Genomic DNA, 23,234 nt, shown 5'->3' on the forward strand with positions numbered 1-23,234 from the left:
CAGATTTATTGTGTGTGTGATTGTCAGAGGGGGCGGCAGATAACTGTGACTGCCCATCCACGCATCTAGTTGTCTCAGGCTCGGTAAATCACTTGCGCTGTTTAGAGCAAGAGGCAGTGTGGATACTGATAAGGCAAGTGTGTGTTCTTGTGTGTGTGTTTGTAAATCAGAGCTGATGAATTGTTTCTGGGTGCAGGCAGGAATCTCAGGGGCGCTCTGTGACGTCTCCAGACACCCGCTAAAACAATAAAAGGAGTTAAAATGGCAGCTTTTATTAGACCACTGCCCTTTTGTCAGTCTTTTACCGCAACACCCCTCGTGAAAAATGTTTTATTGTTGTCAATATGGCTGTTTTAAAATGTATGTACCCTGCTTGTTCTGAGCTCTATGGTGGTTTACATCTCAAATAGGCTGAATAAATCCATTTTAAACAATGGTGTCACACTTAAGCCTGTCCCACTTGGGAATTCGAGATATTAGGCGAGAAAATTGTGCATTACTTGATCGTGCATGTCTCAGCAAGCCATATTCAGCTTGAAATCAGTTGATGGTGATAAAACAGTGATCATAAAGGGAGAACAAAACAAATGTATGTGCCCCTTTTTTATTGATTGTGCTGCTCTATTGTTATATAATTTATTTCAGGCTCATACAGGGTTAGTTATTTTATGGTATGTTATTTTATAAAGCAAATTTATTAAGCGGATCAATGACAAATAGAGAGTCTACAGGAAAGAAAAGGAAACATCTTTTAACAATCTAGTTTTAAAACATGTGCCAAGTTCTTATGTACTGTTTGTGTTCATGTTTGTTTTGTATGGTTTTGAAAAACTTTTGTGCCATTTTTTAAGAAAAGTTATCATTTAATGACTCAAAGGCCCTGTTTACAACTGGTATTAAGATGCGTTTTGGTCGACTGGATCACAAGTAGATCAAGGAGACACGTTCCTGTTTACATCTGATGTTTTAATCCATCTCTTTTGTCCACTTTCAACCACTTCTGTCCTGTTTTTTTCGAGGGGAGGGTCTATGAGCAGGTAAATGTATGGGCTTTTTCAGATCTTTCGATCTAATGGAAATAAGCTCATGTAATTTACATATGAACACAATGGAGAGCAGCAGCTTTCGTTTCTGCTTTAATAGCCACAAGACCGTGCCGAACACTGTGAGTGCGTGTTAGAAATCAGGATTGGCGAGAGAACATTGTGCTTGGTACATTTTTCGTCTTCAAACCAAACTTGGGTCTCAGCCAACAAAGTTTAAATCCCATCTGGCTAGCACTTTCCATAATGTTTACGCGTTAGGTCAGTAGGCGGAGAGTAGGTGGGCTATTGTGACTGTTCGAACGCATTCGACACAGATTTTACACTACGAAAGTAATCCGGTCAAATGCATTTTTGACTACCTCAGGAAGTGGTTGAAAGTGGACAAGCTCAAAATGATTTAGAGCCCATTTACACCTGTATTTACCGTCGTCCACTTGTGATCCGATCGACCAAAACACATCTTAGTACCAGGTGTAAACAGGGCCTAAAATGTCATGTGGTGTAACCATCAAATACAAATAAAAAGTAATAATAAAGTAATAATTTTCCTTACGCCTTGAAATATATAAGTTATTATTATTATTTAAAAAAATATTTATTTTTAAGGTAAAAAGTATTTTTTATGAATACATTTATTAATTCATAAATTGTGTTTTTGGGGAGTTGCACCACATGACAAAATGTATTAACTTTGCCATATCATAAATAATGAAATTTTCTGAAATTTTAAGAGACTTATTGACACAGTCATGAGGTCATAGGATCTTCCCTATAAAGTAATTTCTTGTATGTTTTTTTAAAAATATGAATCTGTTTGATTTGTCATTTCCCAAATATTAATAATATTAATATTAACAAAACAGATTTTTTAATTCTTATATTTGTTATATTTTTTTCCATGAAATAATAATAAAACTACTGTGTACATCTACTTAATGATGTTTATTTTTCATGAATTTCATCTTTGTAATAAGAATTTTATCTTCATTATGATATCAGAACAGATGTATAACCATGACATGTACAGTATCATTTTATGTCCCCAAAGAAATTCAAATGTTTTGCCTCAAAAATAGGTGTTTCAAGTCATTTTATCAATCATAAATATTAGACTTTTCCTTTTTTTAGTCGGGCAGATACACGCACACACTGCTATCAGTATCCTGTTATGTGGTTGTGGTCTCATGTTTTAAATCATTTGTTCATTGTTGGTGACCCTGTGTGTATGTGTGCAGGGGCTCCTGGGATCATTTCCTCTCCATACCCTGGGGCGGCTGGTTTCGCCCCCGCTATCGGTTTCCCTCAGGCAGGTAAGCTTTCAGTCACATTCACACTCACAACACATCTCAGTAATGGAGGCAGTGTCGTGCGCCTCACGCCAGCATTCAGAAAGAATAATTGGAGGTATTATGGTGTCATCACCCGAGCCACTTGCAAGACACATCATTAGATTGACACCAGCAAAGTGAGCAAAGTGAAGAGGGAATGAACACAAACACAGAAGTATTGACATCACATTTGAACAGATTGAGCATTGTGCGCAGTTAAAAAGCTTTGCATTTTGAATTGGCTACTGATTAGTTTGCAAGCTGTTTTGATCTAAATCGAATTTAAGTGTTCCTGGTGTCATATTGCTCTTCAGTTCCTTATTTCATCACTGGGAAAATAAAATACTATTTAGTAGCTAAAGGTTACTGTATTTAGAGCTTCTTAAAGACAATGTGAAATATTATTTACATAATATAAAGAGAAATATAAGAGAAATATGTTGAATATTATTTATATTTAACATTTTAATACATGTTAAATAAAATATACACTACTTTTAAATAGTTTTTGAAAAAATAATCTCTTCTGCTCATCAAGGCTGCATTGATTTGATAAAAAATACAGTAAAAACATTTTAATTGTGAAATATTATTACAATTATTACAACTGTTTTCTGTGTTAATATATATTATAATGTAATTTATTACTGTGATCAAAGCTGAATTTTCAGCATCATTACTCCAGTCTTCAGTGTCACATGATCCTTCAGAAATCATTCTAATATGCTGATTTGATATCTTTTTATTTGAAATAGATATAAATACATTATAAATGTCTTTACTGTCTTTTGAATCAATTTAATGTCCTTGCCGAATAAAATTATTCATTTCATTCTGAAAAAAAAAAAAAAATCTTACTGACCTTAAATTTTTTAAGCAGTAGTGTATTATTTAACATATTTACTTTCATAAAGGAATAGTATACACAAAAATGATAATGCCATCATTTACTCACCCTCATGTTGTTCCAATAGAAATAATTTTCTCCACCTCTGACACAACAATTATTTTCTGGTAAAATAATCAAGGCCTCGCAGTCAAATAAAAGTACAATTAATATTATAACAAATATATCAATATTATAAAATCAAATCTCAGTGTACAAAGGTCCCGTCCTACATTACTTTGCGCAGATTTTTAAAAATACTTTGTTTTTTAACATATTAAGCATGTTTTGAATGCTGTTTCATGTTGTCTTTAACTCCCAAGCTTGGCTTTGTTTTCACACTCCTGATCCTAATCTTCTGCGCTGGCTTTATTTAAACCTCTTACTACCCTGACCATCCAATTCAATATTCATTTGAACTAAAATTACCCAGCATGCCTGAACATGTTTAATAAGCTATTACAAGAAGACCTTATCTGAAAAAAGAAGAAAAAAACAGCAACAGGTTATAAAAATAGATGATTGTTCTACAGCATTCCCTTCCTTTCTCTTACTTTTCTCTCTGTTACTTCCCGTCTCCCGTCTGCCCCATCCCATCTGCCCTCTTCCCACCGGTCTGGTCAGGTCTGTCTATGCAGGCGATGCCTGGTGCTCTGGGACCTCTCACCATCCCTTCATCAGCAATGACAGGACGGATGACCATCCACGGCATGACCCCCACTACCATCCACTCCGTGCTCCTCGTCTCCAACCTCAACCCCGACGTGAGTTTCCACCCCCACCCTCAACGCCACCTTCCCATGAGGGCCAAGCCACTCATCTTGCAACCAAACTGTCAACATTAGTGACTAATCTCTGTGATCTAGGCATCTATCACAAATATACAATTGATTTGGCATAAAATTAATGATGTCTGTAGGAAATAGTTCAAAATACATTTCAGGGTGCCCACATGCAAAATTTATTACATAGTAGTTAAAGACACTTAATATAAAGTGGGTCCGAATTTACATTTCTAAGTGCCCTTCTAAATGCAATTGCCCTTTTTTAAACCATAGTGGATTTTCAAAATCATGAGTCTCAGCCTCAGACCATTTCACAGAGTATTTTCAAGGGTGGTCTATTATTGTGATATCCTTGATTTCCAGTTAACAGCATGAAAAAATGAACTGGACAAATATGCTGCAGAATAAACCAGACTTTAAATCGATTAATTCTGCTCTGCGAGACCTTTGCATCCCTATAACTAAAACAAATTATTGTTTTTTTTTTTTCTCCACAAAAGAATGTTTTTTATATGTTGGCTTCAGTATGATAATGAGTATGATTTAGCTGATACTGAAAATGATTGTGTGACACTATGAATTTAAAGCACCACATTACTTATTAGGATTTTAGGGACTATATAGAGCAGCTTCAAATATCATGGTGAAATTTTAAGGATTTAGGTTTTTTTTTTTTTTTTTTTTTTTTTAAGTAACTTTTTTTTTTTTAGGGGTTGAAGCATGTAGCGCTGAAACCCTTTTGTAATTGTTTGAATTTCCAAGGATCAGCATTCTCCCCTAAAAGTGATAGGGCAGACCAAACCGTAAGTTGTAGAGACTTGAAACTTTAAGGGATGGTAGTACCCACCCCTGGAATCAATAATTATAAAAAAAAAAAAAAGAAAGAGTCGAAATTTCGACTCGTGTCCGCCACGGGACAGCAAAACGTTTGAAGCGGGCATGGCCACTTTTACTGAAATGGCTATCCCTCTTGAACAGATCGAGATAATTTCACCAAACTCGGTACATCTGTAGAGACAGAGCACATTTAGGCCACACCCAACCCTGTCCATCGACTTTGTATTGCGTGAAGCTGCCTCCTTGTCATTTCTTGCTTCTAACAAAAGACAGGATAATGCCTAAAAGCTGCTGTGTGACAGGGTGTACAGCAAACAAGCTAAAAAACTCAGAACTAAGTTTTTAATAAGCTACGGAACCGTAAAAGCCAGCTTTTAAGGAGACAAATGTGGAATATTATAAAAACTTAGTTCTGGGGTTTTTAGCTTGTTTGCTGTACGCCCTGTCAAATAGCAGCTTTTAGACATTGTTCTGTTTTTTGTTATAAGTCAGAAATGACGAGGCAGCGTCACGCAATACAAAGTCAATGGAGAGGGTTGGATTGTTTTCCCCCCTGGTGGGCGTGGTTTTCCAATTATGATGCATGTCGCTCTGCATGCACTAGCTTAAGCCTTGTCTATGAAATTGGGGGTATGCCTTTTTTTTTTTTTTTACACATGCTTAAAGGCCTTCCCTGTATATTTGTTTTTACTTTTTGTTGTCTAAGCTACTAATTAACCCACAATGGTTTTTGATAGTATAGTTGCTGATCTAAATATTGGCATCCAGAAAAAAGTATATATAAAAATTCTATATATATATATATATATATATATATATCTTATGGGTCATATATGTCTTTCTTAGCAGTCTACAAATTATTTACCCAATTATAATATTGTTAATTATGAAATGCTCTTAACATGTAGATTAATAATGTTAAAGGGTTAGTTCACCCAAAAATGAAAATTCTGTCATTTATTACTCACCCTCATGCCGTTCCACACCCGTAAAACCTTCGTTAATCTTCGGAATGCAAATTGAGATATTTTTGTTTAAATCCGATGGCTCCGTGAGGCCTACATAGGGAGCAATGACATTTCCTCTCTCAAGATCCATAAAGGTACTAAAACATATTTAAATCAGTTCATGTGAGTACAGTGGTTCAATATTAATATTATAAAGCGACGAGAATATTTTTGGTGCGCCAAAAAAAAAAAAAAAAAAAAAAAAACGAATTATTTAGTGATGGCCGATTTCAAAACACTGCTTCAGGAAGATTCGGAGCAAAAATATTCTCGTCGCTTTATAATATTAATATTGATCCACTGTACTCACATGAACTGATTTAAATATGTTTTTAGTACCTTTATGGATCTTGAGAGAGGAAATGTCATTGCTCCCTATGTAGGCCTCACTGAGCCATCGGATTTAAACAAAAATATCTTAATTTGTGTTCCGAAGATCAACGAAGGTCTTACGGGTGTAAAACGGCACGAGAGTGAGTAATTAATGACAGAATTTTCATTTTTGGGTGAGCTAACCCTTTAAATGTTGATGAAAAAACATCGTTACAAACCTGGTTTGAACGGTCAGAGTCATATACTGTAGGTATGACAAATAAAACTATATTTGCTGCACTCTCATTTTCTTCAGCGAAAGTATCAATCTGTTTTGCTGCTCACCGTGTTTCTGCTACTGTTGTTAAAATAACCGCATCATCTGCAGCTCTTAATGTGGCGCTTTACGTCTTTAGCGGGAGAGAGAAGCAACGCGCATGCAGTGAAAAGGGCTTGAAAGCACATTTGGTTCTACATAAAAATTTTAGAGGATGTTGCTCCAAAAGATCATTACTATAAATGACCCTGAGCGCTTGTGGTGTGAACAGCTCTGTTGTGCTACCATTGGCATTATGTCTCGCGGTCTGGTTGAAACCAAGCCAGGGTCAGGAATCGGACCGCGGTCTGAGGATGCCTGATATATATTTGGTCCACTATTTGAGGATGCCAGATATATATGCATACACTAATGTATAATAGCACTGGCCTTATACTGTATATGAATGCTGTCTTTAAAATGATTTTGCTTTGCCATATGAGCTAATCCACAGCTATATTCATGATTCTTTATTCAGTCAGTCTCAGCAGCTGATGTCACAAGATACTTTCTTCATTTAATTCTGCAGCATTAGTGGTCAGCATGTAATGTTGAAGTGTATCAATCTGTTTATGTTTCTTGATACATTTTACACTTACTCATTTAACCTTATTCAAGCGCTTTTTACATTTTAGTACTGAGTCATCTCTTTGATAATGTTTCATCTCTTGCAGAGTATATCGCCACACGAACTCTTCATTTTATTCGGTAAGGACAAATTTATTACTCCTCCTGTAGATTAGATGTGCAGACGGCTGTTTTCATGAAGGCAGTAGAGGATAGAGGGTGAGCGATGAGACCATTTCCTTACAAATACACAGTCGGGAGATTATTTGCAGATTGTGTGTTGTGCGTCCCATCATATGAATGGTAGAAATTTTCAGTATTGCACATACACACGCTCAGTGTGTGTCACTGCTATTGTCCCCACAATTTAATAACTGTCAACATCAGAGACAGACCTTAGTGTGACTGATATGCTTTAAAATCACTATGTTTGCCCACTCTTTGAGCATGTGAGGGGTTACTGACGCCCTCTGCCTTCAATAATGAAACACTGAGATCTGCAGATAACGTATTATTTGCTGTAAATTGTGTTCACACCATGTTTCAGCACAAAAAAATATACATTTCTCTTTTATCCCGGCAGGAGTCTACGGAGATGTTCACAGAGTCAAGATTCTGTTCAACAAGAAAGAGAATGCCCTAATACAGATGGCTGATGCCACGCAAGCCCAGCTCGGTACGTCAGGCATTACACAGAAATCCTTTTCATCTTGATATACTGTCTTCATCCTTTGATCAACTTTATCTGTGTATTCTGTGTTTGTATTAGACTTACATATCAGTGTGGTTGTATCTTTGGTGGATGTAGCTGGTAACATGAATGAAATATTTATAAAGATAACGTTTTTCTGCTAAATGTCTCATAATAATTCCTTGCGTAGATACGCAGAAATATTCTGATGCAATTTTTGCAGCATTTTATAATAGATTATGAAATAGAGCGAGGAGAAATAAAAAGAAACTTTGAAGGGACACACTGCCAAAGTTATTACACAGAATTACAAAGAACTTCGCTCTGCTTGTTACATAAATGATACAAAATGTGTGTACAAAATGGGATTAAGCACTCAGAAAACGAGTGACGTATTTAGAAGCAGTGTGTATGTGCACAAAATGTGTTTGTTGAAAAACTGAATAAAAATATCTTATGCTTGAGTTTTTGTTGTTCAAATGTAAGAGAAAGATTTGTTCAGTGTAACATGATGTGTCTCAGAGTTAAAGCTTATCTTTAACACATTATCTCATGGTTTATTTGTTAAGCGATGAGCCATTTGAACGGTCAGCGTCTGTATGGTAAGGTGATCCGTGTGACCATCTCAAAGCACCAGACGGTGCAGCTCCCCAGGGAGGGTCAGGAGGACCAGGGCCTGACCAAAGACTTCAGTGGGAGCCCGTTGCACCGCTTCAAAAAGCCCGGCTCCAAGAACTTCCAGAACATTTTCCCCCCCTCCGCCACCCTGCACCTCTCAAATATCCCGTGAGTAACTGGCAAACACCCACACATGCCAAATACAGTATGTTACAAAAAATATATGGTTTGGTCAGATGTTGCAACAAAAAAACTGACCCCATTTTGCTGGGCTAACTTAGGCATTTTAAAAATTGTGAAAATTTCTAATTTCTAATTTTTCACTGTTAAAACTTAGCAAGAATCATTTATATTATTTGATTATATTAAATAAACTATATTAAATAGTTGCTAATTGATTTTAATTAATTAACTTTTTAAATAAAAACTTTTTATTTAAGCTACTCCAGTTGTGACTTGAAAAATAAACATTGACGTGGTTATATAAAACTATATGATATGTATTATATTAGTTATATTATAGTATTAAATTGCATACGTTTAATTTCCAGAAAAAGAAACAGTATTGTGATGCATATTATTAGAGTGAAATAGAGTAAAATTACTCATACCATGATATATGATTATTATTCAAATCAACCCACCATTATTATATCATTGTTTCACTCCACGAGAAGTCTTCCATTATTCTTTGAATTATTGTTGGCATCAGATAAGGTGCTATTTTTTGTCCTTTGTAAATGTTATATTTTTGTTCCTTTCCTTCCACCCCCAGTCCCTCCACCACAGATGATTTTCTGAAAGACCTGTTTGCCAGTTCTGGATACACAGTCAAGGCCTTCAAGTTTTTCCAGTGAGTTCTCTTCACATTTGTTTTCTTTGTTCCCAGCCTTCATTTATCACACAGGAAATAGTCTGCTTGTACCTTTCTTCCAAGACAACATGGCCAATAAGGAAAACACAAAACTCGTATGTTATAAACAATGTCTATACCATCTGCTAGAAAGAGGCAGAACCTGATTTCACCAAGTACAACATGTTCCTGGATCAACATCTTTGTTGATCCTGGAACAACATTCCAGTCAACCAATCAGATTTGAAGGACAAGTTTACAGGCTATGTCAAGTTGCGTCTAATTCGGCAAAATCAGGACATGCTAGAAAGAGAACAAGGATTTTAAATTTACAAGGGATAAAATGTGAACACGTATGTAGCTAAACTCTGGTAGAAGGTGGCCCTCTAGGAGTAGGAAAGGACACCCTCCATTTTACATTGACTTAAGTTGTGTCTTTTGTAAAGAAATGATGAGATATACACTGCCATTCAAAAGTTTGGGATTACTGCTGTTTTTTTCTTTTTTCTTTTTTTTTATCAAATAAATGCAGCCTTGGTGAGCAGAAGAGACTTCTTTTAAAAACATTCAAAATTTTACCATTCCCAAACTTTTGAACGGCAGTGTATATACTTTATAGTTAAATCACATAACATTTTTAGAGTCATTAAACTTTAAACTTTTGTTGAAAAATTGAAAATGGTATAAATATTTTTCAAAACCATATGAAACCAACATGAATACAAAGAGTAAATCTCTAAGGTCTTGGCACCTGTGTTTTAATTTAGTTACTTTAAATATTTTTTTCTATATTTTGAACTATTTATGTCATTGACCTTATTACAGTTGGACCAACTGATCCTAAATCAGGGCTTGCGATTTGGCACTTGATCTTGTTTCATGATCACCCAGTGTCTGATTTTCACTATCCATATGTAATTAACAGAAAGGACCGCAAGATGGCGCTGATCCAGCTGGGTTCGGTGGAAGAAGCCATTCAGGCTCTTATCGTCCTCCACAACCACGACCTGGGAGAGAACCACCATTTGCGAGTGTCCTTCTCCAAATCCACCATTTAGCATCCCCTTCACTACAAATGCACCCTTTCCCCATCCTCCCCGTTCCAGCCCTTCTACCTTCAGCAGTCTGACTGTTTCATTCAGAGAAAAAGACTGACTGACAAACTCAAAAAAAAAAAAAAAAAAAAAAAATTGCAGATATTCATGGGGTAGTTTTAGAAATTTTCCCAAAAAACAAAAAAACAAAAAACAAAAAAAAACAAGCAAATAAGAGACTACTGCAGAACCTTTAGACAGTCTGAGAGTGTGTTTTACTCTCACGATACCAGGGCTGGAGACACATGGGATATCCATGACAATGTGACGTTTCTGGGAACTTCCGTGTCGAGGAAGTAGGACTCCCTCTATAGTCTATTGGTGAGGACTTTGTTAGTGTGAAACATGAGGTGAACATTCTCAAAAAAAAAGTCAATGCTGAGGAAGTTTCTTCACCGCACACTTGCCGATTACATTGGAGACTGACACTCCTGTAGCCCAATGGCCTTGTTACCCCAGACCCCAGTGAGGGCGGAGTCTCCTCTGTGCCTCCCCCAAAACCCACACCTTCATTCTCATTTGCTGTTTCAATGGAGAGCCCCATTTCCTGTGGGATGTTTTGGATGCACGGTCACCGTTTGAATGTCGCTGACATCATCATTAAGGTGCTGCTGGAAAAAAAAAATCTGTAGCGATGGCCTCAAACAATAGGCTTGTGCTTTTCTTCTGAGTAGCATTAAAATAAGACTGCTATGGATTCAAGAATGGGTGCGTTTAAAATTCAATTGCAGCTGTTTCGGCTTACAAACCTTTTGTTTCTCAGCACTTTGATTGATTTGAATTGAAGACAGGCACCGTGGGGAATGTTTGGCATCCTCATATCTGTTTACTGTGCAAAGATGTATAGCCAGATGGTAGGCATCTGTGAATAGATAGTGAATGGCGTGATGTTTTTTTTTTTCTTGTATTATGGAAATTTTATATTGGACAGACCAGCCTTTCGTGGGCTCTCTGCACCTGCAAAGCTGTCAGAGAACATCTGCGTGCAATGGCGCACAATGTCATTGTCCAGTTGATCGGGTTCCTCTGAACCGGGGCAACTGTTCTCAAACATGCACGATCATTCCGGAACACTTACGGCCAGCTGTCAACCCTACTGGAACGCTCCAATCAGCAACGCCCAGCCTGATAGGAGGCTCCGCCTCCTCCTAAGTGAAATTCTCAATGTGAATGGTAAAGCCCGTGATCTCGATGGGAAATTGACGATTTCCTCCATTCTGTTCCCCTTCTTGCTCTTAGTTGAGTCTTTTCCTTTCGTTCTACTTGTTTTCTATCTTTCCACACAGGGGCAGAAGGTTCTATCCTCTGTTCTTTCACTCCTCGGCTCTGTCCACAGGTGTGAGAGTTTGCAGCAATGGGCTCTGTAGAAACCGTAGTGAAGCCCATTGAGTCACAGCAAAAAAAGAGGGCGGCACTCTCTTTTGCCTTGCAGTCCCACACTAAATGCCTCTGCATCTGAGCAAACCAAATATTAACGGATTGAGTAAGTCGAATGACACGGAGATACCACCTAGTTCCCAAAACCTAGTGAGCTGCTACATAGGCAGCTGCCTTCTAAAGCAGTATCCTAATCGCCATCAAAGCCCATAAGTGACTGATCTGTAATGCTCTAGAACTGACTAATAGCACAGAAGTCTAAACTCTGAGTCCATATCATTGGAAAAAACTATCAGTGTGAGTCTTGTAAGTCAATAATACAAAGAAAATGATATAATGAAAATACTCACTCCAAAACTAACATCTCCTCCAGGAGGAGGCATTATGATTCGATTGATTTTAGTAGCGTTAGATGTTAGATGTAACTCCAATTGTACAATATTGGCTTTCTTTAAGCTCATTACAGTGATAGAGTTTGAGGTTAGCATGTTGCTAAGCTAATAATGCGGTAGTCTAACACTGCGTCTAAAACCGGACACAAAGTGAACCCATTATAATCAGTTATTGTCTATGCTGGATGCAGTGTGACACGACACAGACAGTAAACAGATGCCGGTTCTGTTTCTAAGGCACTCCATGTGCTTGTGCTATTTCTGACAACAGGACAAACTTTCACTTTGACGTTCGTTGTAGAAAACCTCAAGATGTTGCAGCACAACGCGATAGCTCTTGCACACTATGTAGACATGCTGTAATAAATGTAAAAACTCGTAGCACATGCTTAATATTTGCTTGTGCTATGTATTACATAGACTGTCTCAACATTAGCTTAGCAACATGCTAATAGCAAACTCAGTTTAGTGGAATCAGTTGATTCATATAGTTAATAATTAATTTTAGTGTTTTTAGCCTGATTCTGACTCTAGTCAAAATAATCAATTTTTAATTAAGCAATATTATAGATATTTTCAGTATTGAACGAATTTGAAGTATATTCATAATCGACATTTGTATTGATTCGCCCTCCATCTTGAATTTGAATTAGCTTATCAGAGTACATTCTGGGATTGTCTTATCCACAAAAGATACATGAAATGCTGCCTTAGAGTTTGGCCAAAATTAGATATCTTAGAAGGCTGGAACAGCCTTTGTGTCGGGATCATGCCTGTGATGCCTTAAAATGTTGTCCAAGTAGGCAGCTTACTAGGTTTTGGAACATGGCAATGGTGAGCACATACTGTACAGAAGCTGATCCTGTATATGTATGTGTTTTACCGGCTGTATCAGGACGCTCTAGGATATATGATGTCTCCCTTGTGTGTACGAGCGAGGTGCTGTCTCATTTAGCGAAAATCTGGCCTTAACATTCCAAGGAGGGTCACCATAGACCCATTGAGTAGCATCTAAAGGGAGCAGCTTCTGTGCCTGTGCACTATATCCTCTGTCAAAGTCCATTTGAATCACAGTTATGAAACAAATCTTTGTTCATGCAAGGCAAGGGACAGTGACTTTTTTTGTCTTTGACTGATTTCACCTGAAGCGATTCGAAACTTCGCTTTCACTTCTCAAAAGAAATTGAATTTTGTTGAAGTTTACAGTCTTAAAGCAAAACTATTCAGGTCTATATATCTTAAGGATTGTCAAGATTTTTTGAGAAAAAAAAAAGTTACTTATTTTTGGTAATTTGTTCTTTTTTATGGAAGAGAAAAAAAAAATCAAATTTGAAACCTCATCGGGTTTTTGTACCACTATAATCATTCAAGAAATCATGGTGAAAAAAAAATAATCATATTTACTGTGTATTTACCTAATTTCTTATTATGTGCCTTATTATGTGTTCATAATCAAATAGGTTTTAGAAATTTTACCTGAAATATCTTATGTACTATTTTGTGGGATTGGTGAGAGGGTTGATTTATTTTGATCTTGATTTTTCTTTCATTTTTTTGTTGTGTAGCTCTTATAGATGTGCATTTTGTGGGGACTCAGTACCATGTGGTCTTAATATGATATGAGATGTAAGTTATGATGTATGGTGCTGTGAATGCTCTTATTAGACAAATGAACGGTGAACTCAACAATGTTCAGAGCATGCTGTGGGTCTCTATTCTTCCTTGCAGATGTGTACATATGTGTGCTTGACCAGCGTACCATTGATACAAACAGCCTTTCTAGGCCAAAAACAAAGTCCCTCCATCTCTGATATAAATATTTCACGATCAGAAACCAAAGTTGCTGTAAACTTGCATATTGTTCTGATTAAATAGTATAATTTTATGAGCTGTTATGAGCACATCTGTGAAGTTTTTTTCTTTTCTAAGTGATCACACAAATTTCGCAAATTTCACCCGGCGAACGACAAAAACGGGTGAAAAAAATCCCATAGACTTGCATTGATGGAGGCACCCAAGCCATATCTAGAGACTTGGAGTTGGGCTCTTTTTTCTTTGGGCCAGTAAGTAACCACATCAGGACACCATAGCAATGCATTAAGACCACTCCGAACATCTTTGCAACCATATAGCAACACTCTGGCAACCTCCCACAAACCATAATGTGATGTTGGCGAGTTTTTCAATGAAAACTCGTGGACTGTGCTTGATATCCTCTTCTAATATGATCCGTCTAAATTTTCCTCACGGAGACCCAGGAGCCCACAGCATTCCCTCTGAGTGTTCAGGTCTGCCTTCCGTTTTGCTATGGAGTGATGCTGATGTCTGAGACCTCCACCTGTGTGTTTTGGAGTATCTTATTTACTGTACCTTATATTTGATTCATTTTAGGGGTTTTGGCCTATTTCGTTCTTGCTCTGTTGTGATACTTTTTGTTCTTTTTTTGGGGTTTGTTGATTTTCTTTATTAAGAGTGTGAAAACTGGTTCAAGATTGTTGTCTGTCACTCTGCCTCTTCACAACAGCAGTTCTGGGTCCGTAACGTCCACTGATGTGTGCGAGTGGGAGCGATCGCTAGAGGTCGGGTCCGTGGGAAGCGTTCGGAAGGTGAAAAAATATATAGCGGCCGCGTAGCAGAACGTCGATCTGCTCCCGGCTGCGATGCTTTTTATTTATCAACAGGAGAAAAGCCAGACTCCATAAACGTGTCACAGAAGTCATTCAATTTTGTTTCTCGAAGCAAAACATTTCCAACCACGTCTTGACTCAGGCAACAACGTTCCGCTGTGTTGTAAGACATTTTCTCGTTGATATCCGCGCTCATTCGAACAGTTACACACGTGTATGGTTTTTTCCAGGTTTTTTACTGAAAAAGTCACAAATAATGCAGGACCAAAGTTTATGTGCCTTTCATCTAGCTTATTTGTAACTTATTTCCTGGCTGTATATCAGAAACCGACAAACTTCTTGTATTTTCCACTCTCGATCATGTTACAAGTCTGTTTTCCACGTGTCTCACAGTCTGTTCTCGGTTTGTTTCCCTCAGAAAGGTCAAGCCATATCCTTTCCCCCCTCAAACTAGACTCATTTACGATTGTGAATGTGTTACCGGGCCCTTATTAATTCATTTGAACAGCCTTACGCTTTCAGTATTTCATGAATAGCTCCGGATAGTCGCCACCATCTGGATAAGCGGTTACACTTTTTGTCTTATTTCGTCATCAGTTCCATTAAAAAGCTTTACTCTAAAACGTACGAGACCGTAAAGTTAAACCAACCACTGAAACCAAAGGACTTGATTGAATTGGAAATGATGCAGCACTGTTCAGACTGAGATATTTTATTGCTTTATTACGATGCAATTGACCCTTACAATCTAAACTTCAAATTTCAGCCATAATGCTTTCTATTTTCTTCTCATGACTAAATTTATGGGCTATGAATATGCTAATTGACCTGTATAATTTGCATAAATGGGAGGGGCTAGACTAAATTAGCTAACTGAGGTGTCGCTCAAGCACAGCGCACATACAGAAGTGCCTGAGTTGATCTCAGGATGCTTTGAAATACCTAATTTATAGTTTTTATGAATGTTTCACTACCAAAAGGAAACAAATGCTGTACATATGTGTTCCCTTATTTTATTTTATTGTTTTTGTTTTTTTAACCTGGCCAAAAAAAAAAAAAAAAAAAAAAAAAAAAAAGGTTTTGGGGAACAAGATACAAACACAACAATATGAACTGGTTTTTATATTTATGGAAATTAACATTAAAAACACAATTTGTCTTCTGTATTTTGATATCATACCAGTAACAGCTTTCATTTGTAAAGCAGTTTATGTGACTTGTGGGAATTGGGGAGAGACATGAGCGTATCCAGTTTATGAGTTTGATGTAATAAATGCAAATAGAAGATAAACTATTAAAGAAACATATTTTCTAATTTTTGCAGTGCATGATTGAGTGGAGATTTTATTTGTATTTTTTGTAGAAAGCATTTCTTTTTTTTTTCTGTTTATGAATGGCTTATTATGCATAATCATTATTAGAGTTATTATTCTTATTCTTATTACCCACCCTGCTGACGTTTTTCCTAATCAACTTTAATTGTAGCATGCCTTGAATAAATGTCATGACATCTGTACTTTCCTATGTCCTCTGCGTCTTCATGTCTTTCCTTCTGGATTTGTCCTTAATTCAGCAGACTTCCTTCCATGTTCAATGCTCTGCAAACTCTGCTTCTTCTGTGCCTGTATTTGAAGAGAGAATATGTTTTGTGTTTGTAAGAGTATTGGAATGGTTGTAACCTTCCTCTTCCTATTCCTCTAACCTCTTCTGTTTATGACTAACTATCACTCCGCTATCTGTTACTCTGCCTAAATCTGCTGAACAGAAAAGTATTACGTTTAAGGCGAGACACTACAGGTGAATAGGGATTTTTTTTTTAAATTAGAAGATATCACTGTGAAAATTCTCCAGTTTATTACTGGCATAAACATAAGAAAAAAATGTATTACAAGTTATGTGTAAATTTATGTTTTAATATGCAAATGAGGCCTTATATACTTAAATATACGCTCATTTGCATACATTTCCAAAAACAAAATCTGGAAATTGGAAAGGTCCAGGTTTAAAATTCTTGGTTCTATTTGTTGACATATTAAATGAAAGGGCTTTTACAGAGGGGATTCTGGATATCTTATTTTGTGCTTTAGTAAATCAGAGAATACTGACAATAGCCTTAAAAATCTATTTTTGCCATGTTTTTTTGAGTAAAAGGACCTATAACTCAGGATAGGAATGATATATCAACAAATCCCTCTGTAAAAGCCTTCAGAATATAGATAGGAATAAAACTGTAAAGTTTGTTGTATATAAGTTCTGCTGAAGTGGAGATTTCTGACTCAGAACAGGAGAAAAAACTCATTTTGAGAAAACGGCCTTTAAAGATATTTACTGTAATTGAAATCTATAGACGCAAATAGATAAAGTGCTATAAAATATACACTTAAAAGTGTATTTTGGATGTTTTCTTTCCACCAGTCTGAAAAAACACTTTATGAAAAGCCAAAAAGTGCAAAATCTCAAAATTGACAAGTGCCTGAAAAAACAGTGTTTTTGCCTATAGTGTCTCCCCTTAAACAAACGATTCACTCAAAAATTAAAATTTCAACATTGACATTTCTCAAAATCTCTTCTTTTGTATGGAAGCTCGAGTTTATATCTCACAATTATGACTTTTTTTTTTATAAACTCGCAATTGCCAGAGATAACTAACTTTTTATTTTTATTTTTCTGTGACGGAAACAAGCTTCCATACTTTTGTGTTCCACAGAAGAAAGACGGTCTCAAACAGGTTTGAAATGAGGTCAGGGCAAATTATTGCACAATTTACACTTTTGGGTGAACTATCCCTTTAAGGCGTTTAGCAAAACGGCTTTAGCATTGTTGTGATAAACAGTTGGCAAGCCTGTCATTTGGAACGCTACCTGGTAAGAAAGTAGTGCATTATTATACCCTGATGTAACCTCTCTAGACTTGTTTACTTCCTTATAAGAAAATAGCTTTGAGATCAGGAAGCAGGCTGAATGTGTAACAAAATGGTTATATTAGAGTTGATTATGAATACAGTGCTAATTTTCAGTACAGAAATAAATGTAAGACAGTCATTAAAGTGCAAACTCGCATGTTAATATTTCACTGTGGCAAATGACAGTTTACAGCGACACATTTACTTTGACTTAGCCTAGTATTCAGTGGACCGCAAAAAGTGCCTAAGCGACATTTACACACACACACACACACACACACACACACACACACACACAATCATTAAGAATAAAAAAATAGCCATACTTAGCCTAATACGAGATGATAACGAATGCATTCGCCCAATTGAGTTTGCAACGTATGCCTGCCTAATCATTAGGCTACAACAAAGTAGCATACGGTTTGAAACTTTAGCGTTTCATGTAACTTATCGGTTAAAAAGCGTACTTAGAGGATGTGCTTAAACATAATTTTATATAGTTTAATTTAAACAATGTCATGCTACAAGAGCCACTCATGTCAGGTCTTGAAGAAACGTTTCATTAGACCACTAGAGGGCAGCACACACACACAAAGTTAATTTCAGCAGGGAACATGAATGAAATAAATTAAATTAAATAATATATTTTAAAAATACATCGTTGCATTTTGCACAAAATTGTATTTGGTATATCTGCTTAAGCTATCTGCAAATTCAGTTTAATGCTGTGTTACACCAATCGCATTGTTTCTCACAGGATAGCCTACCTGAAATATTCTTTCTTTCTTTCTTTCTTTATGTCCCCAAAGGGCAATTAGTTTTGCAACAAGACCAGCATACATGCAATACAGTTTACAAAACATTAGAAACACATAAAAACAACACAAGACAGCAGCCAACACAAACATCTACTTCCCACAGCTCCCCCATACCCGAATTTAACAAAGAAATAGCAGTGGGAATAAATGAATGTTTATACTGAATAGGCCTATGACGTTTTCAGCTCCATCTTAAATGTCAAAACGACTTGCAGAGATGCAATAAACAACCTTTAGTCTGGATAAAACATAACTCCCTTGAGATTAAAAAAAATGCTCATGTCAGTACACTGAAGGCGTGTAAGTGAAATATCTCTTATGCTCATTTAAAGAAGCTTCATATTAATGTATTACGACTGACATATAGGCTAGTAATTTTCCACATCAGCAACTGCCGAAAGATGAAAGAAACTAGATACACCAATGGATGCTTCAATAAAAGCTCACCGTTTCATTTCCTTTAAGATTAATTTTCTCCAAATTGGCCTCCTCCATCTCTGCCACTGTACGTTTATTGTTAACAGACCAGTTGATAAAGACCATCTCCAGTTCCTCATGCCAGTCCTGTTCGTCCCTGACGTTTGTAAAATATAATAAATTAGTTTTATCTAACATATGTTATTTGTTAGAAAATAAAAAATATTTTTAAAATATATACTACCATTCAAAATTTTGTGGTCAGTGAGATCTTTTTTTATTTATAATTTTATCCAGCAAAGGATATTGAATGATTCAAAAGTAACAGTAAAGACATTTACTTTGTTACAAGAAAATTCTATTTCAAATAAGTGACGTTTCCACAAAAAAATATTAAGCAGCTCAACTATTTTCAACATTTATAATAACAATAAATGTTTCTTGATCATCAAATCATCATTTTAGATTAGATTAGATTTCTGAAGGATCATGTGACAGTGGAGACTGGATTATTATACCCTGATGTAACCTCTCTAGACTTGTTTACTTCCTTATAAGAAAATAGCTTTGAGATCAGGAAGCAGGCTGTTGTATTAGAGGCCGTTAAAAGACAGAGAATGTCAATGAATGAATAAACAAACACAAAACATGATGGTTATATTAGAGTTGATGAAAACAGCACTAATTTTCAGAAGAACAGAGAAATAAATTTCAGACAATCATCAAAAGGACAAACTCACTTGTTAATTAATATTTAACTTGGTGAGCAGAAGAGACCTTTTTTAAATGGTGTATTTAAAAATATTTTAACAAAACGTAATGTTAATAAATTAATATTTAATAATATATTAATTATTATTTATTATTAGTTATTATATAATAAATATATATATATATATATAAAATCAAAATAATTAAAATTAAATTAAAAATTGAAAAAAGTTTTATCCACCAAATCAAAGTCATGTGCTCCAGAAAATTTTATATTTTGTCACCAAAAAAGTCATTCGGTTTAACCAAAATTTTGGTTTTACCGAATGACACTTTTGGTTATACCGAATGACGATATTTTCAAACAGCGCTAACAGGCTAGCTAGCAAAAGGACAATCAAACATTTTATATTTAGTACAAGTTTTTAAAATATTATAACATTTTCCATGTTTTATAGCGGTTGTACCGAATGACCTGATGTTTCGGGACATGTGTATGAGCAAGTGAAAACATGAACTTTTCAAATAGTTAAGAGAGAGTTAGTTACTTTGCTTCATGACCATGTGGTCCTTTGCTGGTGTCTGAATGATGTCACATCCTGTCACATGATATTGACCGCATGACTTGATCTAAAATGTACCCTTTATATTGGTTACTCTGAATGACATTAATGAAATTAATTTTTCCAGACATTCTTTCTCGTAACAAAGCAATGACTTTTACACATAATTTTTAATACCATTTTGCACTATGTCGATATATGATGTTATAAAATCATGCCAGAATAAAAAAAAAAAAAAAAAAAAATTAATACAAGATATTTTAATCACAAATTAAATGGCTGTATTGGCCTTTGGACAGTTAAACCGAATGACCTTTTGATACTTCAAAATCTTTAAAATACCTTTATATTCAGCAAAATATAATTAAAACCTTTTGGATTCAAAAAAGAGATCTAGTTGTACTACCTTACATACTTTGGATGTCATATCTTTGTTTTTTATTATTATTAAGGCCTGTGGACAAAAAAATGACCCGTCACGTCATTGACCCATATATATACACACACATAAATAATAAAAAAAAGTGGTCCCTGAAGACCCTCATGATTGTGTGTCAAGATCAATAAGTCATATTGTTACTGTTATGATATGGCTCTTTTTTTGTTCTTAAACCTTGGAAGAACCATCCACTTTCATTGTATGGAAAAGACATTCTTCTAAACTTCTCCTTTTGTGTAAAAGTGTGAGTAAATCATGACAAAATAGGTAATTTGTGGGTGAACTATTGCTTCGATGTGGCAGAGTTCATGGGTGAATGGAGCATTCCAAGTCAATCATTAACATCTACTGATGCGATAATTCATAATAAGAGTAGAAATTATGATTCTGCCTGCAATGAGATCCTTTAACTCACTGGCCAGAAGTGTGTGTGCGGCCGCTAGTCATCCGTTGTTTAGTTCATAGCATCTGCAGCTGCAGGAGACACAAGCTGTAAAGGAGCAGTCTTATCTGACACAAGCCATCCAGCCCTAATTACAGTGACACATTGCTACAGCAGATGGCTCAGTGGGACTGCCAGTATCCAACACATACACACATGCCATCTCAGATTTCTCACTCCCCACTGGAGACAGTCGCTAGATGAGACAAAGATACCTCTATGTGTGTGCGAGAACGATGGATGCCACACCCAGATTACATTACCTCTACCTCCGTCTGATGCCGTACCTGCTCTTATCCACTCTGAGATCCAAACACAGGCACCCAGCCTACTAATGGCAAGGTGCAGGCAGAAAATGACACTTGCGAGAAAAAATGAGAACAATGCAAAAAGGAATTCGGACACGAGTTTTGTCCAAGTAGACAACATGAGCTAGGCACAAAATCAGATAATTGCAAAATAAAAAGTACATTTTTAGAAGTGCTTAAATCTAATAACAATAATAATAATAATAATAATAATAACAACATTTAAATTAAAAATAAATATTAAATTTTTTTTTTTAATTACGTTAAATTGCAAAATAAAAAGTATATTTTACAATTACTTATCAGCAAAAAAAGTAAATAAATCTAAATAATTTATAAATAGAATAAGAATTAATTCAATTAAAAATACATTTAAAAAAACCTCCACTAACTTACAGTAACTGTAAAAACAAAAACAGTTTAACCCAGAAATACATGAGTTTTGACAAACGTTTAAAGGTGAAATTACTTTTTTTTCCCAATGTTTAAAACATTATTTGAGCATCCCAACCAGCCTGACACACCAGTGTTGGCTCAAACAATCACGTGAGTTCAGGGTGGGGTTATCTGTTTGTTAACCAATGGCGGACGAGAGTGTGTTCAGTATTATTTATTTAATTATTTTTGTAATTCTGTTTGGTGATGCTTGTGACTTTCGAACTGCCATACTAGGATGGTATACTTAATGCAATTAAAAATAAATAAATAAATAAATAAAAAAAAATATATATATATATATAATTATGTGAAAGTATGCATGATACCAATGTTTCTCAAGCGGTGGGTCGCGGAGTGTGTAGTCAAAGAAACAACAACAGAACAACAAAAAACATCATTCTAAATGTTCTTTTGATGCAAGACTTATATTTTGAAAGACGTGTGAACGCTGTTGAGCCTTCTGTCAGATGCAGTTTAAGTAAAATGTGTCAAAAAAAAATGCTGTCCTGATTCAGTATCAGCGGTTGGATGAGATGTGTAATTCAGTGTAATTATTCTAACATTATTTTAGAAACTAACTTTTCTGTCCTGTCAGAGATTATACTGTGATTGTGACGCGCAAATGCGGAGGGGTGTGTTGTATTATAAGGCAGTATAAAGCAATAGATGCTATTTACACTAAGTGAAAATAGCAGCATTTTCTTAGCGATATGCTATTTACACTGAAAATAGCGATAGATTCTATTTACACCATGTAAAAGTATCAGTTCTTTGTAATAAGAGTAAATAGTAATTAGATGCTATCTATGCTTTGTATTGGCAGATACTATTTGCACCTCGGTATTTTTGTACATTAACAGGATGCAATAATTTCATAGAGTGTAAATGATTATATTTATTAAAATATTAAATGGATGCTGCCTTAGTGGGAGAATAAAAACCCTCCCTACACCTTCCCCTAACACAGGGGTGTCCAGTCCTGCTCTTGGACGGCCACTGTCCTGCAGAGTTCGGCTACAACCCCAATTAAACACACCTGAAGCAGCTAATCAAGGTCTACTAGGCATACTAGAAACTTGCAACGTCGTAGTTACGTTGTCAATTAGCTAGTAAGTCATGAAATTACCTAAATGTACCAATAAATTACGTAAGTGGTATGTCATGTGTTAGCTGGGAAGGATTTACATGTTCATTCTATTTATCAGAATCAGTGTTCATGTGTTTTATTAACAGTTCATGTTAGTATTGTGTTGTGTATTTACAATGATAACTGTAGTTTCTGTAACCTTAACCCAAGATACCACTTTATTTTAACTTTGTGTCATTTTCTATATTTTTGATGACTGTTGTGGCTCATACAAACTTACTAACTTTATTATATTAACAAAAACTAGTTTGGGACTGCTATTTAATAGCCTTAACTTATACTGTTATTCATCAGTGTTAGTGATATTCTTACA

General features: G+C 35.7%; 1 protein-coding gene and 1 long non-coding RNA gene across 7 annotated transcripts in view; one reads left to right on the forward strand and one right to left on the reverse strand.

Annotated features, from left to right (window-relative positions):
* Positions 1–15,827, forward strand: part of ptbp3 (polypyrimidine tract binding protein 3) — a 74,316-nt gene extending 58,489 nt beyond the window's left edge. For all 6 annotated transcript variants that reach the window (XM_051907690.1, XM_051907692.1, XM_051907689.1 and 3 more), the window contains 7 exons: positions 2,282–2,356; positions 3,885–4,024; positions 7,192–7,225; positions 7,668–7,760; positions 8,345–8,561; positions 9,169–9,246; positions 10,172–15,827. In XM_051907690.1, coding sequence (XP_051763650.1) covers positions 2,282–2,356; positions 3,885–4,024; positions 7,192–7,225; positions 7,668–7,760; positions 8,345–8,561; positions 9,169–9,246; positions 10,172–10,304 — 770 coding nt within the window. In that variant the 3' untranslated portion in view covers positions 10,305–15,827. The remainder of the gene's footprint in view (positions 1–2,281; positions 2,357–3,884; positions 4,025–7,191; positions 7,226–7,667; positions 7,761–8,344; positions 8,562–9,168; positions 9,247–10,171) is intronic.
* LOC127519996 (uncharacterized) overlaps positions 15,778–23,234 on the reverse strand; it is a 7,641-nt gene continuing 184 nt past the window's right edge. The window contains exons 1-2 of the long non-coding RNA XR_007931996.1: positions 18,904–23,234; positions 15,778–16,358 (exon numbers count right to left, since the gene is read on the reverse strand). The exon at positions 18,904–23,234 is cut by the window's right edge and continues 184 nt beyond it. This is a non-coding gene — a long non-coding RNA (uncharacterized LOC127519996). The remainder of the gene's footprint in view (positions 16,359–18,903) is intronic.

This window comes from Ctenopharyngodon idella, chromosome 10 (assembly GCF_019924925.1).
Source record: "Ctenopharyngodon idella isolate HZGC_01 chromosome 10, HZGC01, whole genome shotgun sequence".
Classification (NCBI taxonomy): Eukaryota; Metazoa; Chordata; class Actinopteri; order Cypriniformes; family Xenocyprididae; genus Ctenopharyngodon; species Ctenopharyngodon idella.